The sequence below is a fragment of the Vicugna pacos genome, chromosome 27 (genome assembly GCF_048564905.1).
Source record: "Vicugna pacos chromosome 27, VicPac4, whole genome shotgun sequence".
Classification (NCBI taxonomy): Eukaryota; Metazoa; Chordata; class Mammalia; order Artiodactyla; family Camelidae; genus Vicugna; species Vicugna pacos.
In genome coordinates, this window is record NC_133013.1 from 21,603,875 (window position 1) to 21,624,741 (window position 20,867).

A 20,867-nucleotide genomic window follows, 5' to 3' on the forward strand; every position below is an offset into this window, starting at 1 on the left:
CCCACAGCAGAGTAGGAGCTAGTCACTAAAGGCAGGTGCTCTGAATGTGAGCAAGAAAGAACAACACGTTTGTGAGGCAGAGAAGATCATTAAAAACAGCCTGAAGAATTAAAAAGTTTGGGCTGCTGCTCGGGAAGCAGACATCTCAGAACCCGGCTTCCAGCCCCGAAGGCTCTCACTGAACTAAAGCACAGCATGAGGCTCAGCGGGCTGAGGGTCACCCAAGCCACCAGCAGAAAGGTCAGATTACACAACAAAATCTACCTAAAGGGGGAAAATCATAGATCTTTCAGTGTTTTGATCAAAAAGGCTCAACTTGTTTAAGTGGCAGTTTGAAAAATTTGAAACCTTTTTTTGGAGACGTTCACATCTTGGAACATCCCATTTCTCATGATCCTACAAGGAGGAGGAACTGCGCACACATGGCGCTGCGAGGGCTTCGCCTTAGTAACGTTTGGTTTTTTACCATAATGTTTTCTACTGGCGCAGGAGGGGTGTTTAAGTTCTCCTCCAGTTTTCATAGGGAGGGAGTTTTCTAAACACCCCGGGACCCGCCTCACCCCCTCACTGGCGCCTTCTGGGGGAAGTGGGGTGACTCATTTGGTGGGGGTGGGCATACAGGTCAGCCCACAGAGCGGGCACCTGGTCTGCCCCGTGAGCCCTAAGTCCTGGGGGCTGGGCTCCAGGTGGGGAGCCCACGATGGCTCAGCGCCGCTCAGGGCTGGGCAGGTGCAACTGGGGCTGGTCTGGGGAAGCTCGGATGACCAGCAGCCATGTCATCATTAAGACTGATCGTTCCCTCTGCACATGCTGTCTTGTGTGCCCCACCATTGGTTCAGAATTGATGTGGGAAAAGGGGTGCTATTTCCTGCCTCCCTGAGCCCCAACATTTTGACGTACACTTCTGATTTTCAAATTTGAATTTTTCCTTTCATCAAATCGATAAAGCCGTATCTTTCTTAACAAGTAAGAGACAGCGTCTCCTATTTCCTTATCATTGAGCTCAGTTCAAGAATGGAAAAATGGCCGTGAAATGATCCTTTACCCCGAGGCCCCAGAGGGTTGGCTGGCAACAGCTTTATCGCTTTGGAGCTGTGTTGGCATTCTTAAGAGGTTAGAAGAACTCTGTTTTTAGGGGAGGAAACCAAATAGCTCCCTGTCTCCGTGAGCAGGTAATCTGTCCCCATGACATCTCTACTGAATAGAACCGGTGCAGTTCAGCAAAAGGCGGGAGGGCTCTGGGTACAGTTAGGCGTGGCCTCCAAACGAGCCACGCCAAGTCTGTGCCATGGTCTCTGAGCAAGTCATTCCTGTGTGCCCTGTGCCTCCTGCCTTCATCTCTAAATCAGGGGTAGTATCACCTGCTCCAGATGAGTGGTAGTAAGGAACTGAGGTCATGTACCACGTTTGCTCAATTCTAAGATTCACTGCTTTCACTTTTTTTCTGAAATAGGTATATACCCTACAATCCACGTGCATATTAATAGAGTGTTTATTTTACTCCTAAAGCTTCACAGCTTTAAAAAAAAATGTCATCCGTGGACGGTACAGTCTGCCTTAGAATGGCAGTGCCTAGGAAAGTATTCTACATTAACCGGCACGCGCTGCATGGTAGTTCTTAGGACTACTGGAAAGGCTGGGGGACAGAATGAGAACGGGGTGCTTTCCCACAGCCGGGTGGGGGCTCCTCACCCTGAGTCCTCATCCCAGTAGTAGTGGCTCCTGCCGGGATAGCTCTGCTCTGTTTTGTCCATCTGCGAGGTCCTCACGAAGATGCCCGTCTTGGACGTTTGCTTCAGCAGGCGATTGTGAACATCGGAGAGGATGGAAAAGGTGGTGCCTTGCGGGTAGCAGAACCCTACTCGGATCCAGTCGCCCCTACAACCGGAAGTGCATTCAGGTTACAAGCAAGGATGTCCAGGCCCCCGGGCCTCCTGGGCATGCCTTGGAGAGAGACCAGAGAATTCTCCAGCAAATGGCACCTCTACTTTCCAATGGGGAATTTTGAAAGAGCACTTGCTGTGTGGGTCATGATTGGGTCAAAGAGTGTTCCAGGACAGTGGGAGAGATGGAGACTGCAATGAATGAGGAGGACCATTGGAGGGGGTCGGTCGGGGGCTCCCAGGATGTACATTGGGTGCCCCATGTGGAACTTTGGCTGATGTGAAAGAGGGCTGGAGTGAAAGAGTCAGGATCTGTAGGACCCAGATTCAGACCCTTCCTGGTCCAGCCTGATTGTGGGACCCATTTCATCTCTTTAGGTCTCACCTGCATCTGATAAATGTCTGTCTCACAGAAATACTGTGATCAGTCAATAATGTGCATAGAAAATACATGAACAGAAATATATGACGCCCTATCCAGACGCCCTCAGCTTAATTCCTTGACCTCGCAGCCTCGTTTCCCGCTCTGTAAAACGGTAGCGACAGCTGCCAGGCATGTTTAACCATATATCGAGCACTTCGTAAAGCCGGGTCCTGGGCAAAATGCCCAGCCTACGCTGCCTTGCTCGATCCTCGTTACACTTCTGCCAAGTATCAGTATCCCCATCTCCCAGATGAAGGAACTGAGGTTCCAAGGGGGTAGATGCCCTGCCTGAGGTCGCCCACACCCAGAAAGGGGGCTCAGCCCAGGTCTTCTGATTCTTAACCCCTAGGCGATGTCAAGCCCTCTAAATCCGTCCTCCTGCAGGGATGACATGGGCTAGCCTGAGGCTCCGTGAGCGGTAAGCCCGGGACCTTGCAACGAGGCTTCGTTATCACCGTCGCCTGGAGCTCCGTCAGAGCAGCGGTCCCCAGGTCACACTGCTCCCGCCAGGCACCCACTCACTTGTTGAAGTTTATGAGCCAGATGATGAGCTCGGCGGGGGCCGTCTGGTCCCAGTGGATGGTGTAGCCCTTCTGCAGGGTGATGACTGGCTGGTACTGCTGGTAGTGCGTGCTCCTGGCCAGGGCCCCCTCCAGGTAGAGAGGGTGGCTAGGGAAGTCATTCTTGATGATCTTCATTCGCAGATTACTGGTCTTGTAGGCCTGAATATACATCTTTTAAAACCCAAAAAGGAAACACACAACGGGGCAATTACAAGGGATTATTCCAAGAGCGTCTGGTTAACATCTGACTACAGACTACACTTTCAAAGGCACTTTCTCTGAACAGAGCTCTTTTTAGAAAGCTTGAATGAAAGGAGGCCAAATAAGGGGGCATCTCTTTCTGCTGGTGAAGGCAGCCCAAGCCGTACTGTGCGATCCAGCTAAAGCTTTCTGCACATTTTCAAAAAAGTGCTCTGTTGAGGAGAGACCAGTGGAAACTTGGGGGGAGTCTGCTTAATAGTCAGCTGGCAAATTTTGGGAAAAGGCGGGGACTCAGGAGCTAAAGGAAGGCAGAGAGGGGGAGAGAGAATTTTGACACTTCTGCTGCAAACGCAACTCCCCTTTAACTGGCTGTTGTCCTGCGTGAATTTGAGAAAGAGCCTGGGTGTGCGGCTCTAGGTCTTCCCCTGATTCTCAGTGTCTGGCCCTTGTGGTCAGTCCATGTGCCTGTCAGTACACCCCGGGGAGTGAATGACATCTCATTTCAGAGAGAAAAACCGAAAGCAAGACTGTCAGCCACTGAGTCCCAGGGACCGAAGAGCCCTCTTTGTTGAAAACACTGTGACCTGTTTGAGAACCTGTCTCACATTCATCAAATGACATCCTTGTAGCTGTGGCCAAGATAGACCATCACATCAAGGGGCAATAATGTTGTGCCTTTGGAAGGAAGGGGTTATCTTCGCCTCCAGTTGTATTACATATAAAATGGGAAGAGAAACTTTAACTCCACCCTCAAATGGAGCTGTCATGAGTATCAAGAGCTTAGAGAAACATTAAAGCATTTTGTAAGCTGTCAAGTGGAGGGAGGAGGTTATTACTAATAATTAGCCAGTAGCCTGGTTGTCATAACCTGGCAAGCTCTAACTATCAGCCTTTTTCTACACAAGATAAACACTATGGGAAAGAAAGGGTGGGCGGGAAGTTCAAGATCAAGGCTCTGCATGGGATGCCTCGCCCTTGAATCAGGGATGCTGTGATACTGGCAGAGTGTGGCTGCAAGGCTTAAGGGCTTGGTCACCCTTTAATTATTCGGGTCATGACTCCTGTCTCTCAGCTCCCTTCTGACTCCACTTCCCTTCTTATCTGCCCCAGACCATCACGTCAACTGCTCGCTCCTGTAGCATCAGATCCCTTGCCCTGTGCACACACGCAGCAGAAGCCTCAGCCTGGGTTGTTCCACGGGTCCCCCCTCCGCTGCCAGGGCTCTGGAACAGGGCCGAGAAAACCCCACAGCCTGGGAGAGCGGTGCCCCTTGCAGGGGGGCCATCGGCAGCCTCCACCGGCTTTCAGCAGGGCCCGGCATTCCTTCCCCACGCCCCTTGTCAGCATTTTCCAGTCTCGGTGGCAGCCCTTCCCAGCGTTATCTCTGTCTGCAGGCCACCCGGCTCAGGCCCACGCTCCACCCTCTCAGTTCACGACCTCACCCTCCACTGTGGAAAGAAACTCTCTCGACTTCGCCAGCCCCGCCTTCCTCTGGGCTCTGCCGCCACTGCTCCCACCCCCGCTGGCACCTGCTCCGAGCGCGCCTCTCCCCCAGGTCCCCCACTTGGCCCCCAGGAGCCCTTTCCCCTCACGGGCAGTAGCCCCCTCCCCAACCCTCCCCAGACTCCAAACCATCTTTAGCTTTTTTCTGACACCCGGATTGCTGATGGTGACAATGCCTGCCCGTAGGGCGGTTGTGAGGACAACTTCGTGCTTAGTTTCCGTGCCCGCTCTGGGGCCACCTGGCTCACCGTGCCTCCCTCCTATCTGACAGCCCTTCATTTCTTTGGGTCTCTCTTCTCCTGTTCATCTATTCCTCAGTCGTTCCTCCAAATAATATCAGGAACAATAATACAGTGACATTTTCCCATTGCAGGCACTGCCCCTGCCTACCGGCCCATACTGTAGCCGCTGGCCACGTGCAGCTGCTGGGCTCTAAAAGTGGGACCGGTGTGGCTGAGGACCTGAATTTTACATCTCATTTTAATTAATTTAAATTTCAAACCAAAGACAGTGCAAAACAGTTGTCCGTGAAACGCAGCTTTACTGTTGGGGTCGGACCAGCTGTTGCTTTGATGGAAGAAAATTTGCATCTAGGTTGAGCGGGCTATAAATATGAAACGTGCTGTGGATGTCGAAGGCTTAGGGCAGGAAACAAACATAAACATAAAGAATGTTCCATTCATGATTTTTTTATATTGGTTACATGTTGAGAGGATAGTATTTTGAATATATTGAGTTAAATCAAGTGTATCATTTAAATAGATTTCTCCCATTTCTTCTTCCTTTTTTAAAAAAAGTCTTTTTTTAAACCTTTGTTCTTATTTATTTATTTTTGGGGAAAGTAATTAGGTTTATTTATTTTTATTTACTTTTTAATGGAAGTGCTGGGGCTTGAACCCAGGACCTCGTGCATGCCAGGCATGTGCTCTCCCACTGAGCTGCGCCCTCCCCATTCTTTTTCCTTATTAATGCGGCTACTGGAAGATCTGAGATCACGTCTAGGGGAGGGTATAGCCCAGTGGGAGAGTGCATACTTAGCATACATGAGGTCCTGGGTTCAAGCCCCAGTATCCTATTAAAAAATAAAAAAAGACCATGTGGACGGCTTGCACTGTATTTCTGGTGGAGAGGGCTGGTGAGGCACTCTGCGGGGGCCCAGCTGTTACTCTGCCCTCACAGATGAGGCACACAGTAAGTGCTGGGGCCTGACCTCACAGAGCTCCTTCTCTAAGCATTTTACCTACAAAGTGTTTTCACTTAGATTTTTTTTGAAAATCCTATTGAGTGAGAAGAAAAAATAAAGAGAAAGAAAGAAGAATACAAAAGAAGCCTCCATCTCTTTCTGGCCTGGCCTAGAGGCGAGCATACAGTAGGCTGTCACTCCACGCTTGTCCTATGAGTGAGTGACCGGTGACACCCGGGGAGGTGCGCCCTGCGTCCTCACCTGTGCGTAGCGCCCGCTGCAGATGGCGCCTCTCCAGTCGGGAACGTCGATGCAGTCTGGGTGCCGGACCAGCCAGTTATCGTCCTTGGTGAGGTAGGACCCCGGGTACTCGGACACCGAGCCATCGACATCATGGAACACTGATGTCTTATCCCCATCCATGTCCAGCTGGTTGAACCAGGGCCCAGGCTCTCCGAAGAACACTCTGGAAGTAATCTAAACAGAGCCCAGGAAAGTTAGGCTGGGCCAGGCAAAGGGAAGCTGCAGCCGTCATCGGGCCAGGGCGAAGTTTCCGATTTCCGCTGACATTACAAACCAGCCAAACCAAAGATGCTCTGGGGCACTGGAGGAAACCACGCAGCTGACCTCTCAGATGGAGCCAGCAAAACGGCCAAAGGTTCACTGTGCCTCAACTCTCAGACCCAGCATGGTATTTTGGCCTCTGCTCACTGGAGGGTTGGCTGCTGTGTGTGACCCTGGAGAGCGTTCTGATACATGGCTGAAAACACTGCAGGAATGGGGGTGGTGGGGAGTGTGTGTGCGTGCATGTGCGTGTGTGTGTGTGTGTGTGAGAGAGAGAGAGGAAGTGTGTGTGCGTGCATGTGCGTGTGTGTGTGAGAGAGAGAGAGAGGAAGAGGCTGAGGTGGTGATGAATGTTTGTATGAGAAAGTATACATATAATACACACACACACACAGGCTGGGGTGGATTTGTGTGAGAAAGAATGTATGACTGTTTCAGGAAGACAGTCTTTCAACATGAGCCCTTGGAGATTTCCACAACTGACCTCTTTCAGGCCTTCAGTGGCCTAAGAAAAGAAATTAAGTAACTTGAGTTTCACATCTTTTCCCTCAGCCTGCCAGGAACTGGGCAGACAGGCAGAGGGCAGGAGGGGGGGTCTGGGAAATCTGTACCCCAAAGAGAATGCCCCAGGAGCCCTGGGCCTGCCTCGCCTCACAGGGCAGCCCTCTGTCCTGACCTCCTCACCCCCAGCTCTGGTCTGTCGGCCGGCACGGCCAGGAAGGCCTATTTATGTTCCACTCTCAGGGAGAGATTAAACAGAGCATCTTCTGCAAAGATTCCTTTGGAAACTGCTGGGGTTTTTAGATTAATTGTGCCCACTGAAGTGGGCTGGTTACAAGACTCGGTAGGCGGAAGCCAAGCCCCTTGGAGGCACAGCCTCAGAACCTTGAGGGCAGCGAAGGTTTCTGCCGCGGCTTGGGTGCATGTTGAGCAGGGTGAGGGCAAGCGGGCATTTACCCAGACTTGACCTGTGTGCGGCAACCTACGCCTGTACTTTTCCAGTTTGGATACAGACAGATCTGGGACGTGGCCCAGCCTGCTTGGAGGAGGCTGTTCAACCCCTGCGGTGGTGGCAACGGCTCAAACTCCAGGCCCCGGGGGACTTGTGAATCACTGCCCAAAGTCTGGCTTTGCCGGGAGCCTGCCGCGGCGCCTCACTCACCGGGACGTCCTCAAAGGCAATGTTGGTCACGTTGTTATGCGGGCAGCTCTGCCAGGCGTTGTTCAGACGGAAGGCCAGGGCGCTGGTGTGCCGGCCCTCCAGGGCTGCAAACTTGCGGAAAGTGCAGTTCTGGATGTTGATGGGGCCATCGTAGAACTGAATTCCTCGGATCGGAAAATTCCTATGGCGTTAAGGAAGCCAGATGTCAGGCCGATCACCATGTGCCACCATGCTGTTTGCACCCTCCAAGGTGGATGGTGAGAGACTTTCTGGGTAAAGCATTCCTGATTCCCACCCCCAGAAACTCCCCCTACCACAGAACACTAGTGATTCATTAATTCATTCACTGAGAAAGCATTTACACACATAGTAAATGTCAGTAAATGATTGCTGGATGAATTGCTGGATGGATGGACAGATGGATGTCTAGTTGCTGACTTAGAGGATGGTCCTCTATACAAACATTTCTCTTGATTTTTCCATCCGATAAAGAGTCATGGATAAATACTGTAAATACTACTGGAGCATGCCAGTATCAGGTCCCTTGGGAGAGTAGAGCCATTAGTCATTATCGCCTTAGTCTGAGTTGCTATAACAATTTAATTAGTTAAGACGCTGATGAGTTTCCTCTCTGTGAGTAAGCCTTTCAGTTGGCAGTACACTGGGTTTGGGAGACCAGGGAGAGGAAGGGCACAGGATGGAAGGTGATAATGAAATGGTAAAATAACTGCGATGTAACTTTTCAAGCATCGCTAGAAGAGAGGGCAGGCCCCACCACCACCCAGGAGGACAAGACTGTGAACTGCCAGAGGACCCTAAGAGGGGCCTGAGACCCAGGAAGCAGGGAAAGGTTGTACGAAGAAGCAAAAGGCTTGGGGATGGAGGTGGAAGGGACAAGAGGAGCACTCGTGACTTGGACATTTTGCCTTGGGCCCAATGCAAGGGGTAGGGCGTTCAGAGGCTCCTCTCTCCTCGGCCACGGACTCCTGAGCAGGGCGTGGGAAGCAAGGGCCTAAGAGGGGCTGGCTTCCTGGTGGTCCTTCTTGGACCTGGCCCTAAATCTAGGCTTGCTCATTCTGCAAGCCCGATTTTTATGCTCTTACTGGTATCTCTACCTCTGGGCCAGGGCCCTCTCCTTCCACAGTGGACATAGAGAAGAAAGGACAGAAAGAGGGGAAAGCAAATAGAAAGGGGACTCTGTCCATGGGAAGCTGCTGTATTCCAGCTGCCCCCATCTTCAATGCTGGGCTCCCCTCATTCAGACACGGTTCCCTGAGGAAGCGCCTGGTCACGCCCGTGCCGGCACTGTGCCTTCAGCCGACTCCGAGGCCTTCTGGCGTTTCTGTATCTTTGTATTTGTAAATGACTGATGTCATCGCCTTGCATCCCAGGTCTCAAGGAGTGGCTCCATGCGTCTTTTCGTTTAAGGTATTTCAGGGACAGCCGGTTCTCACCAGCTCTATTATTAAACTGTGTGCTTACTTTGCCTTGGGACCCCCAACCCAGGCCCCTACAGGGTGAATCCCTCACCATGAAGACTGCACAGTCCTAGGTTTCTGCTCCCAAGTGCAGTCTGAGGAACCTGCCTGAATCTGACGGAGCTGTCAGGTCTCCATAAACAAGTGCACCTCTGGAGTCATCAGAGCAGTCTGGCCCTGGGAGATGGGTGACCCTCAGCGAAGAAACCCACATATGCAGACCCAGAGCCACTCACAAAGATGATCTGGAGAGACTGCTACATCACTTAGGTTAGACAGAAACAAGGGCTCTGGATAGCTCGTGCCAAAGGGGCCTGTGGTTCTGTCTGCAAAACCTTTTCAAAGACACACATCCACTTGGGCTGGGAGTTTAGGCCTGTGTCCTGCCTAGAGAGGCAGGAATGACAGATTCCTAGAGAAAGAGAAGAAAGCTCAGGGGGCAGGAAGGGTTGATCTTAGCCCTCAGAGAACAGGGTCCCCCTGCTGCTTGTGGCCCAGAGTCCTGCTCTCTGGCTTGAATTCCTATCTGAGCAGAAACACCATCAGAAGGAGAGATTTCCTCACTGCTAACCTAAGCTGTGGCTTTCCAAGGAACTGGCTGAGTCTCTTTTCTCTGTCAGCTCTCCGAGTAACCCCCTCCCTCCCCAACTGCTCGGTTATAATCCAGCCTTCAGCAGCAGAGAGCCCGTAACCCTCCATGTCTGTTCCCATCTTCTGGTTGAAGGTCCCCATCTGTGTGTGACACTGCTTTGAGTTGTGCCACCTTCCCAGTTATTCTCCTGTAAGTGCTTTGGTCTGTCTCTCTACTATGGTCAGAAGTGGATGAAACGCTCCAAGCGGGCGTGCTGTCCGGGGGAGAGAGGAAGCCACGGTTGCCGATCCCGGACCCTGAATTCCCACTAACACAGCCCAGAACTACAGGTGTGTTTTGATAGCTATGTTACCCTGTTGACTCATATTCAACAGTCTTTTGACTTCTCTCCCCCATTCTAGATTTAACTGTTTCAGTGATTTCTCTGACCAGTAGAGGACACAGGAATTCATAGTTGACAGGTACAAGTTACATACTAGCGTCTTTCCTTTCATTGCTGCCACTTAGGTTAAGCTACAGAGAACCAGGAAGCTGTCATGGTTGCAAACCTACTGGCCTATAGGGAGGGTCCTTCCGCTGTGGTCCAAGCCACCCGGGCCCCAGATCCTGTTGTCCATCATCTCCGTCCCCACGTTGCCACTCTCGCCAACAAACAAGCTGTTCTTGATCTCCTGCTTGGAGCCATCATCATACGGGAAGGTGCCACCACTGTAGAGAGAAGATGTCTGGGGTGAGATGTCCAGAGACAGCGTCCCACCGAGGGCCCAGCATGATGACAGCTGCTCTTACCTGGCCAGGGTCAGGCCGATGCCATTGTCAGCAAACCTGGGGACAAGAGCAGACAGTCAGAGTGTGCCCTTGCTGAGTGAAGCCGTGAAGGGAAGGACGCTGCCCTGCCCCGGGGTCATACTTTGGATCCTGGGCAAGGGAAAGGTCCTTACACAAGTACAGGGTTTGCTGAGGGAGCTGTGGCTCGCCCATCCTGTATAACAAAGGGATAGTCTGGGCCCCCGCCCACTCCATGTCTGACTCCAAAGAGCAAAGGGTGACTGCAGTGGCTCTCAGTGTTTGATGCCCCATTGCATTATCAGTGTGCAGAACTGGTTCCACGGGCCTCCCGCTCCAGCCCACCCTCCTCTGTGATTCCAGGGTTCAGTGGGTGGCTGGACCGGGGGCACATGGAGGGTCTTGCCACTCTCAGGGCCAGCACTGAGTAAAGCTGGGGGGCATGTGGACACAGTTCCATTTCCTCTTAGCCATCCTCACTACGATTCCAGCCACAGCGGGAAGGACAGCTAGAGAGCTGATTTCTAGGTTTCCCACAGGTCAGGAAGATGCCGGCCAGGACGGGGGCAGGAAGCCCTTTTGCAATGACACTGCAGCCACCTTTTGCCCCGTCCCTTTTGAGGACCAGGAGGAGCACGCTCCTCGAGGGAGTCTGCTTGTGAGTGACAAGGGGTCACACAGAATCCAAGCGGATCGTGCGTCCGTGCTGCCGTAGGCCCCAAGGCCAAATGCGGCGGCTGCCTTTGTTTCCTTCATCCCGGGGGCAGATATAACTGGCCTCCTCCCACCTGTCCCGGACACCCTCCGGGCCCATCTCCTCAAGTGCCATTCCTACCAACCACTCTCTGCTTCCTGAACTCCAGTGGCTTCCTATCACCCATAAACCTAAGCCCAGCCCTTGCCCTCAGGCTTAAGGCTCAGGTGAACCACTTTCCCTCCGCTTCAGCCACATCCTGGCTGCCTGAAGTTTCTCTGGTTCCCAGTTTGCTTCTGCTCGCCCTGCTCCCTCTCCTTCCGGACACGTGCACGTCCCCCTCTGGCTGAAGCCCATCTGGTTCAAATTAACCATTCGAAGCCCATCTTTGGGGCACTGTGCCCTACAGTTCTTTCCCAGAACTTCCTGACTCTGGTTTCCCAGTCTTCTCAAGGCTCTTCCTCATCATCACCGTCTCCCAGTGCTCTGCCCAAGATCCTCTCATTGTCTACCGTGTCCCTGGGGACTTCACAAAGACACACGGCTTCCATTCCCACCAGTCTGCTGGTGACTAAAACCAGCTCTTCTTTTCCCTGCTCTTCCAAACTTTGGGATCTTTCCATAGAGTTATCTCAAAAGCATCTCAAATTCAACACACATGAATCAGAAGTCATCTTCCAGCTAAGCCTGTTTGCTATCCTGAAGGCTCATTTTCAGCCAAGTTCTCATGGTCTGTAATTCTTTCTCATCTGGACGACTGCAGTATGATTGGTTGTCTCTCCCACTTCTAGGAGTGCCCCCTCCCATCGCTGCCTGAACCCAGTGGTTGCTAGCACGATCCTTCTAAGAAATGGACACAGTGGCCACATGCTCAAAGTTTTTGAAGGGATCCCCATCTTCCGTCAGTCCCTGGCAGTGCCAGCCTTGCCCACTTGTGGGACGGTAACCTCGGCACCAGCCAGATCGGGGCTCCCTTGGAAGGAGTCTGGTGGAGGGTTAGAAAATCCACCCCCTGCCATTGGCGGGGTTGGGGGGCTTCACAACTCATCTTGCAGCCCTAGGTCTGGCATCTACTGCCTTCGCGGGGACCTGAACTTTCAGCCAGAACCAAGACATTCACTGGACGTGGACCACTGCAGAGGAGTGTAGCCTTGGCCCCCACCTGTTTCCTCTTTCATCACCTCTCAAGTGTCATTGGGCCTCTATTCTAGGGATGAGCAGCGTATCTCACTGACTAGCATCTTGTATTGCAGGGGAGTTCTTCCTTCTGCTGAGCTGAAATCTGCCCAGATCTGTAACTTCCGCCCTCTCGAGTCAATCGGAACAAGCCTTCCTCCTCGTGCCCAGAACGCCCATCAGGACCCCAGAACAGGCTCCCTTCTTCCCTTTTCCCTCTTCTCTGGCCCCACACAAAACAAAGCACCCCCCCTCCCAGTTTCTCTGCCGGAGATATTCCCTTTCCATCTCCCACGTGTGTCTGGCTCTCACTGGGGCTGCCTGGTCTCCATCCCTGAGTCAGTGTCTGGCCTCTGCTTTTCTGAGAAGCCTTTCCGCGTGCATGTGTGTGTGCATGTGCATGTGTGAAATCTGTGTCTGGTTCCCTCCTCACACACTTTCATTTCCTTTTGTTCCCTTTCACGAGCAAGTCCCACTTCATTTTTCCTTTAATTGGTCGCAGTAAAATAGAGAAATACATTTATTCCCCACGTAAAGTTTCTGATCTCTCGTTTATAACGCAAAAGGCATTTCACGGTACTCCTTTAGAGCAAACCCCAGCTCGGCTGCCTGGCCCTTCTGGTCCTTGTCCAGTGTGGGACCTTATATCAGAACTCAGGGTTCCCTGTCTTCTTTCTTTGGGCCTTAGAGTCTGATGAGCTGATATTTCAAGTCTCAGTTCAACCACTCACATTTTGAGAAATTCACTCAGCTGAGCCTCCGTTTATTGTGTCTAAAATGGAGACAACGATTTACATCTTTGAGAAACATGGTAAGAAACGAATGCAACAAAGGAGTCAGCGCACAGTAGGTGCTTAGAACGTGCTCATTTCCTTCTTCCTTCCTTTCGCTGACTGGTTATGCGACCTGACAGAGCCAAGTCCAGTGACTATTTGGAGGCAAATCATGACCCACAGGGCCTGGCATGGTGGGCTGAAGCCGTACGCTGCTTTTAGGGCGGTCCTGCTGCCATCTGATGCCCCTGCCTGGCTGGGCGACCACGAGGTCACACATCGGCACACAACTTGATTCCTCTCTCTGCCTTGCTCACTTTTGTCCCCTACCCCGGGGAGGAGCCGTGTCTCCACGTTGTGCCCATGCCACACGACTCTCCGCTCACCTGCAGCTGTCCAGCCACACGTCCCCGCCGCGCAGCCAGGCCCCGTGGTCCTGGTTCTTGTAGGCGGTGAAGTGCTTGATGATGGCCGGCTCCCGGGGCTTCAGCGGGTCAGCATCCTGATGAGGGCTGTACCTGGAACACAGCAGGGGAGGCCCAGGTGGTGGTGTTGCGGGGCCTCCTGAGCTGGCCCCCTTCTGGGCGGTGAGCCAGTCCCAAACCCAGCAAGCCAAGCCGCCTCTGTGTCCGGAAAGGAGAGTCTGAGACGCCCAGCTCTCTGCTTACTCGGGGGAAACCTTGACCTTGGGCCTTTTCTGGGCTTCTACATCTTAGCCACCAAATGGAACACTGAGCCTGGGTGCCTCTGAGGTCCGGGCCAGCAAAAGTCTTCCGTGGACATCATCGTGTCACTGGTGTTACCCACTTTTGATAGGGAGCAAGCAACTTGGTCTATTTAAAGGGTACTGATTTCCCTAATCACCCTGAGGTTTTGACTCTCCCCGCACCACCTTTTTAATTGAAGTATAGTCAGTAACGACATGTCAATGTCTGGCGTACAGCACAATGTCCCAGTCATACATAGACATACGTATATTTATTTTCATTTTTTTTTCATTAAAGGTTATTACAAGGCATTGAATATAGTTCCCTGTGACAGCGCTTTTTAAAAGCAGCCCCTGGCCTTTGGCTGAGCTCCAGATTTATCTGTAGGTAAAACTGCATATTCCTTCCCATTGAATTGATGGCATAGCTCCTCCCTTCTTCTCTCTTCACCTTTTCATCCTGGCCCAACCTGCTAGGGCCCCGGCCAGTCCTGTTGACTTATTAAAAAGCAAGTACTGGCTTTTGCTGAGGGATCTAGAAACTTCTAGAAATTTCTCTTTCCTTTCAGCTGCTGGAGACTAAACCCTAATTCAGTTTTTGCCCTGCTCAGATTTTCACCACAGTACCCCTGGCAATGAGCTCAAGGCGCAGGACATAGAAAGTGCCCAACAGAGGCGAGGGTATAGCTCAGTGGTAGAGTGCTTGCCCACCGTGCATAATGTCCTGGGTTCAAGCCCCGGTACCCCCAGTAAAAATAAATAAGTAAATAAACCTGATACCTCCCTCTTGCCAAAAAACCAAATTTAAAAAAAATTAAATTTAAAAAAAGTGCCCAACAGATACCTGATGAATGAATGAATGAGTGAATGATGGAGCGTATGTGTTCCCGAGGGCTGATTACCTGGCAGAGATGATAGAGAGGAAGGGCCTCTTGTCCTTGGCAGAGGCCTCAGTAGTTTTGACTCCATTGTCTATGATCATGCCAGCCTGGGGAGAGGGGACATTCAGAGACATATTAGCTTCTACCACCAAGCTACAGGCATCTTCTCATATCTAGCATCCCTGGGTACTCTTGAATGCCCCAGGATGCATTAATAGAAGTTGGGAGTCGACAGCAAGGGAGGTGAAGAAGCTGCATTGTCCTGCATTGCTCAAGTCAGATCTGGAGAAAGGCATCCTCTTTGAGGTACAGATGAGGAAACTGAGGTCTAGAGGGGCTAAGTGTCTTGTGCAAGGCCAGACAGGTAAGTCTATGCCCAGAACCCCCACTGGCTTTGGGCAGTTACAAACCCAGGCCCCAAATCAAGAATGATCGATACGCCATCTTGGGAAATATGTCTGCCATGATTTAAAGGAGATGCTGACCTTGGGGTAGGGGGCAGGGAACCATCCCCAGTTTTGTCTTGGTTCTTGCCTGACCCGGGGAAAGAACTTCACTTTCTTATTTGGCTCCAAAGGTGTCCACTTTGTCAGCCATGGATGAGTGGGAGTGGAGGCAGCTGAATGACGCTGCCCAGCGAGGCCACGTTCAGTCTCCCCTCTGGGCTGGATTCCCTTGGCCTCTTAGGAATGCTTGAACTTGGTATCTCTTCTTTGAATAATTGGAGGACACTCTATCGCATTCTTCAATTGACTTATCATTAGCAGTGGTGATGCGAGTCAGTAGGAGTGGGGCTGGATCCCCTGCTCGTCTCTCGTGAGCTATGGCCTTTGGTAAATCCCTTCACCTCTCAAGCCTCAGTTGCAGCCTCTGTGAGATGGGTTAGTAACACTGAGGTCCTGGAGCAGGAACCTTCATGGTGGTGTGGAGTCAGGGCTGACTGGGTGTGAACAACATGCCCAGGGCCTCCCTCTTTGCTCAGACAACTGAATCAATCCAACTCAAGGGGTCCTCTTTGCTCCATTCCTGCCCCGCCACCTTCCTCAAGGCCCATCCTGCGGCCAGGGGTCCTTGCCTACTTCCTTATTGGAAACCACCCTCCCTTGAGGATCTCTCCCCTTTCCAACCTCTCCAGACCCCCAGGTCCTACGTGGCTCACACCCCAGCTCATGGGAAAACTTCTCAAGGAAAGGGTCTCAACAAGCCACCAACGTATTTCTCTCCACGGCCCCTGCCCCTCACGGTGATATGGCCTCTGGGCCCGTTCTGTATGGGGACAGCTCTCCCAGGCCCACGGGAGCCTCAGAAAGGCCCACTCGGAGGCCTGCACTCACTCTCCCTCCTCTGTCCAAGTGGCATTGTTGCCCTGCTGACCTCCACCCTCTGCCCCGTGAAACTCTTCATTCTGTGCTACCTGGGGTCCCCTCTCTGTGCACACTGCCCAGCCTCTTCCCGAACCCCCTTCCCCATCCCACCTCCTAGGCGTAAGCACACGTCTATCCTGAGATGATTTCTCTTCTTTATGGGCTTCTCCTTGGTTGAGTCTTTTTTGTTTGTTTGTTTTTTTGTTTATCCTGAATGCATCCGCTCCCCTGTAGGGGCCCCAGTGTCCTCATCTGTTCCACTAGGGGTTGCACCAGAAGACTGACCTTGACATTCGGAGCTCTATCTATGCACTGCCCCTGCATCCCCAAGACCACCTCTGCCCCCAGCACAGCATCTCTGGTCCCAGCCTTGCTCCCAAGCAGCTCCATTCCCACGTCCCATGATGATGGTCTTATTGCTGCACTGACTGACGGTCCTTGACACACTCAGGATCCCAGTCCCTTTCCCCAGCACCTCGCTTGGTGCTGGACACAGAACTATTGAAGAGTAAATGAAGATGACAGAGGAATTTCTGTTTTCCACCTGCCTCCTTAGCTCTGCATGGATGGAGAAAGGGATGGAGAACCCACTTCCCGGAGACAAAACAAAAGCCAACAGAAGAGAGGTCAAGTCTGCCTTCATCTTCCTCCAGAACCACGTTGATTTTCTCTGGCTTACAGGTCAGGCCTGGCTTTCCGTGGTCATCACTGCACCCATCCCCACCAAGTGAACTGCAAAATCAGGCTCAGGTGCCCGGCTCAGGGGCCGCGGGAGGCGCAGCCTGAGTGAAAGAGCATCTGGCTTTCCTTTCAGCTCCAGCCCAGATGCGAAGTCAAGGCCAAGGCAGGAACAGACACAGGAGATCCTTGCTAAGGATGGTCAGTGGCCTGGGAGGCTGCAGGAGGCCGCTTCGCTTCCTTCAAGACCAAGGCTAGGCACGCAGCCGTTCCCAGCTGAAGCCACGCGGCTGCTCTGACGCTAACCGTCTGCAGGCCGGGCTGGTGGGGGGGGGGGCAGCCCGGACGGACTTACCCGGTAGTTGGAGTGTGCGCGGTTGTTGTGGAATTTTCCCAGCGGGATGTGCTCCGAGTACCCTGGGGAGTACATTCCGGCCGAGGGGCCCGTCGGTACGTGGTGAAAGATGAACCAAAACCCAGTTTCCTGGTGGAGGAGGGCACAGGGGAAAGCCACAGAGTTCAGCACCAGGAGATTCTCGCTGGGGAGACTGGATGGCGCAGACTAGGAGTGGGTCTCACGCTCCCACCCAAACCGGCCCCACCGCCCAGCCCCAAACACACTGCGGGAAACAGCGAAAAGCGTGAAGCAAATATATTTTGGGGGATCCACCCTGACTGTTAAAACCCTGCACAGGGTCCTACTGTATCAGCCGTGAGCGCCAAATGGCTGGATTTCAGAGTCGGGGCCGGGGAGCACATAGTGGGAGGGTTTCGTGAGTGCTCTTAGCTTTCCCCTTTCATTCTGCAGATGCGGGAGCTGAGGCCCAGAGCCAGCACCCGACCTGCTCCAGGTCCCCAGGAAGGTAAGCACCAGGGAGGGGTGGGTAAGGGCAGGGCTGTGTAGACAGAATGCCGTGTTTGGATCCTGTGCATGCCCCTGGGCACGCTGGCTCTCCCCACCTTCCTCTCCCGGTGGGATAGGTAATATAGTACCTGCCTCATAGGGTTGATGCAAGAATTAAAGTATTTTCACATAGAACATTGATGCGCCAGGCATCTAAGAATGAGTCATTACACATAAAGTGCTTGGTACTCATTAGCTGTGACCACCACCAGTGTGATGAAGGGACAGAGCCATCACTTAAAACCAAGTCCACCTGACTCTCAGGCTGGCTTTTCTCCTCTTCATTCGAAGCCTGACTGCATGGACGTCTAGACCTGGGGCTCATGGCGCACACCCTTCCGGGCTGGCTCCAGCCGTCTCCTCGCCCCAGCCCCACCACCAGAAGGGGCGCTTCTGCTCACCTCGGACCCCGCAGCAGCACAGTTCACGAGGTTGTTGTTGGGATTGGCCATCCAGAAGGTGGACACAGCACTGCAGGCAGGGGCAGAGATCGGATGGCGTCAGACAAGAGGCTATTGGCTCCCATTCTGCCCCCCGGGGAGGGGACCTGTTGGGCAGCTTAACGTTGGTTTGAAGAGCCTCTTATCAGTGATTTGAGAAACCGCTGATGTGTTGATCTGAAATTCGGTTTTCTCATTAAAGTGCAGTGCATTTAAGCACTTAAATGTTCAGAATTGGAATGGGCCATGGTTCCTGAAGGTAGAGGCAGTTTGTGGGTGAAACCTGAGATGCGTTTTAAAATAAATCTAAGTCAGGAGAACCCAGGGAAGTGGCCGCTTCTAAGGGAAAGGCCCTGAACTCAGAAGGCTGACCACAGAGGAAGCTTTCTCTCTGTCTCTCTCGGACCCTGTCTCTGCCTCTCTCATGTCTCGAGAGACATCAGTGCAGCTGGTGCCCACGTGGACACCCTGTGGCAGCCGAGGTGGCAGCCTGCCTCCTCTGCTCAAGGCAGTGCTGCCCAGCAGCAGGAAACGGCCGAGGATGAGAACAGGGGTCCCCAGGAGACACACTGAGAAGGCAGAAGTAGAAAACACACTCCTGCCCTCTGTCTGAGCAGCTGAGAGCAGTAGGTGGCTAAGGGCGGTGAGGGCCAAGTGGCCCAGAAGCCCCGGGGGTGAGAAGTCGGATGCTGGGCTGGGAAGTCGCCTGTGCACAGCACAGGGCCCTCCCCGGCCCGGGCCAGGCTGGCGCGGGGGCGGAGAGGAGGTGCTTACTTGCAGTCCTGCCTGGGCTTGGGGATGTACCCCGGGTAGGAGTCTTCCGTGATCATCTTGCACATCTTGCTGTCACGGTCGGAGGGAAGGAGGGTTCCAGACTTGACAAGGAGGCCGAGGCAGTGGTCAAAGGTGTTGCGTTCCTCTGGCCCGTCTTCCGTGAAGAAGCAGTGGCCCAAAGAGTTATAGCCCACAACGTCCTTGACCTGCAGGGGTCAAGACAGGGGGACCAGTCATTCATGTGCTTATCCATCCATTCAACAAACATTAACAGCCTCGGCCACACAGCAGCCCTGTGAGGGACACTGGGGGGTTGGGGGTGGGCCTGACACAGGTGATGGGCCTGCGGAGGGAGGGTCAGGGGAAGGAGTAGTGACTTTAAAGCCCCTTCCAGCTGGAAGTGTTGCAACTGAGGCTTCACGGGGTGGGAAAGGGGACAAAGTGTTAGAAGTGGATGCAAGAGGCCACCATGGACGAGGTCATGTGAGCCTCCCCTGGTGAGGACACAGCGAGTCCACTGACTACAAGGACTTCACGTGAAGGGTTTCACAGAGGAGACCCCACCAGAAAAGGCAGCATCTGAGCCAGGCCAGGTGGGCTTTTTAGTAAGACTGGTATGGAGGGTCCTCACGGAGCCCTCACCCACGGGTCCAAGCCAGCTCTGAAGCCCGCGATCCACATCAAGCCTCATTTCCAACCCCTGAGCCAGAAAACCAGAAAAAGCTGCAAGCTCCATCACTTCAGTATCCTTCCTGGAATCACAGAGCCAGCGGGCCAAGCAGAGAAACCATATGAAGACATGGAGAGATGCGGGGTGCAGATTGAGCCATGCATCCCACCAGCACAGGGCTCTTACCCAAGTCTCCCAGCCTCTCTCCGACATACGTCCCCACCGCAAAGCGGAGGACTCGGACACCATGATCTCCAAGGCTCCTGCTGGGTCTGAGCTCTGTGAACTCATCAGTCTGAGACCCTGAAGGTCCTTAGAGGGCTCCAGCCTGAGTCCCCCTCCCTGTCTAATGCCACACTCTGTTCACAAGCATCCCTGACGAACGGGGCTACTGTTTCCACTTAAACACCCCAGAGATGAGATGCTCACTCCCTCCCAAGGTGCCCTGTCTGCAGTGGGGCAGTGAGGATGGCGAGAAACGCCTCCTTACCTTGACTGAAATCTTCCATCCTCATCCCCACCCCGGGTCCTGACTGCCCAGTGACATCACCCAATGAGGGACGCTCCTGCCCCCTGTGACATCATTCAACCCACACCTATTAAGTACCTATTAAGTTCCAGGGCGCCAGGCCCTGGAAAATTCGTACATCATCCAAAAACAACGCCTCCTTCAGCACTGTTACTTTTTCAAGGGGATGTCCTGTCTGTTGCAGGATGTTTAGCAGCAGGGCTGGCCTCGACCCACTGGATGCCAGCAGAACCCTCTCAGTTGTGACAACCCAAAATGCCTCCAGACATTCACTGCCAGGTATTAAACTGGGGAAGGGGGGTGACAAGATTGCCTCTGACTGAGAAGCACAAATCCAAGACAAAAACCCCAATCCCCTCTGGCATCTTTTATATGACAGAGCTTGCCTGCTCCCCCAGCTCCAGGCAGCCATGCTCTAGAAGCATCTGGAACCAGCACCCTTTATGTCCCAGCACCAGGCTGGGCTTTTAACACCTTTTCATCTTGTTGAAATCTTACAGAATTCTACAATAACTTTTTTTTCTTTTTTGGAGATGAGGGAAATGAGACAGAAAAGTTGAGTATTTGCCCAAGGTCATGCAACCCAGATGTGCAAAGCCAGGGCTGGAACCCTAGTCTTCTAACTGCGTCCCTTCACCCATAAGGGAGGATCGCGCACACACAGCTGCCTTATTCCAGGCAAGCTCTCTGTTCCCTCAAACAAGCGTCTCTCCCTTAATCTTTGGTAACAGGCCAGGGCGTGATCTTGAATACTGTTCAGTCCCTCAGTAAGCATTTCAGTCAATACCATGGTCGTCCAATGGGACTGCTTCCTTCTCTCCTCGGGAGCTATGAAAATTTGTTATAAATAGCCTGGAAAGGCAAGCCTGGGAGGAAGAGGCAAGAAAACATGGGCTGTTCATGCTGGCAGGGACATCTGAGACCAAGTTCAATGCCCTC

General features: G+C 52.9%; 1 protein-coding gene across 1 annotated transcript in view; it reads right to left on the reverse strand.

Annotated features, from left to right (window-relative positions):
* CEMIP (cell migration inducing hyaluronidase 1) overlaps positions 1-20,867 on the reverse strand; it is a 140,856-nt gene that overhangs the window by 11,025 nt on the left and 108,964 nt on the right. The window contains exons 14-24 of the mRNA XM_072950896.1: positions 18,730-18,935; positions 17,917-17,986; positions 16,967-17,095; positions 14,591-14,676; positions 13,369-13,500; positions 10,343-10,378; positions 10,106-10,261; positions 7,484-7,664; positions 6,019-6,234; positions 2,830-3,041; positions 1,693-1,878 (exon numbers count right to left, since the gene is read on the reverse strand). Of these exons, the coding sequence (XP_072806997.1) occupies positions 1,693-1,878; positions 2,830-3,041; positions 6,019-6,234; positions 7,484-7,664; positions 10,106-10,261; positions 10,343-10,378; positions 13,369-13,500; positions 14,591-14,676; positions 16,967-17,095; positions 17,917-17,986; positions 18,730-18,935 (1,610 nt within the window). The remainder of the gene's footprint in view (positions 1-1,692; positions 1,879-2,829; positions 3,042-6,018; positions 6,235-7,483; positions 7,665-10,105; positions 10,262-10,342; positions 10,379-13,368; positions 13,501-14,590; positions 14,677-16,966; positions 17,096-17,916; positions 17,987-18,729; positions 18,936-20,867) is intronic.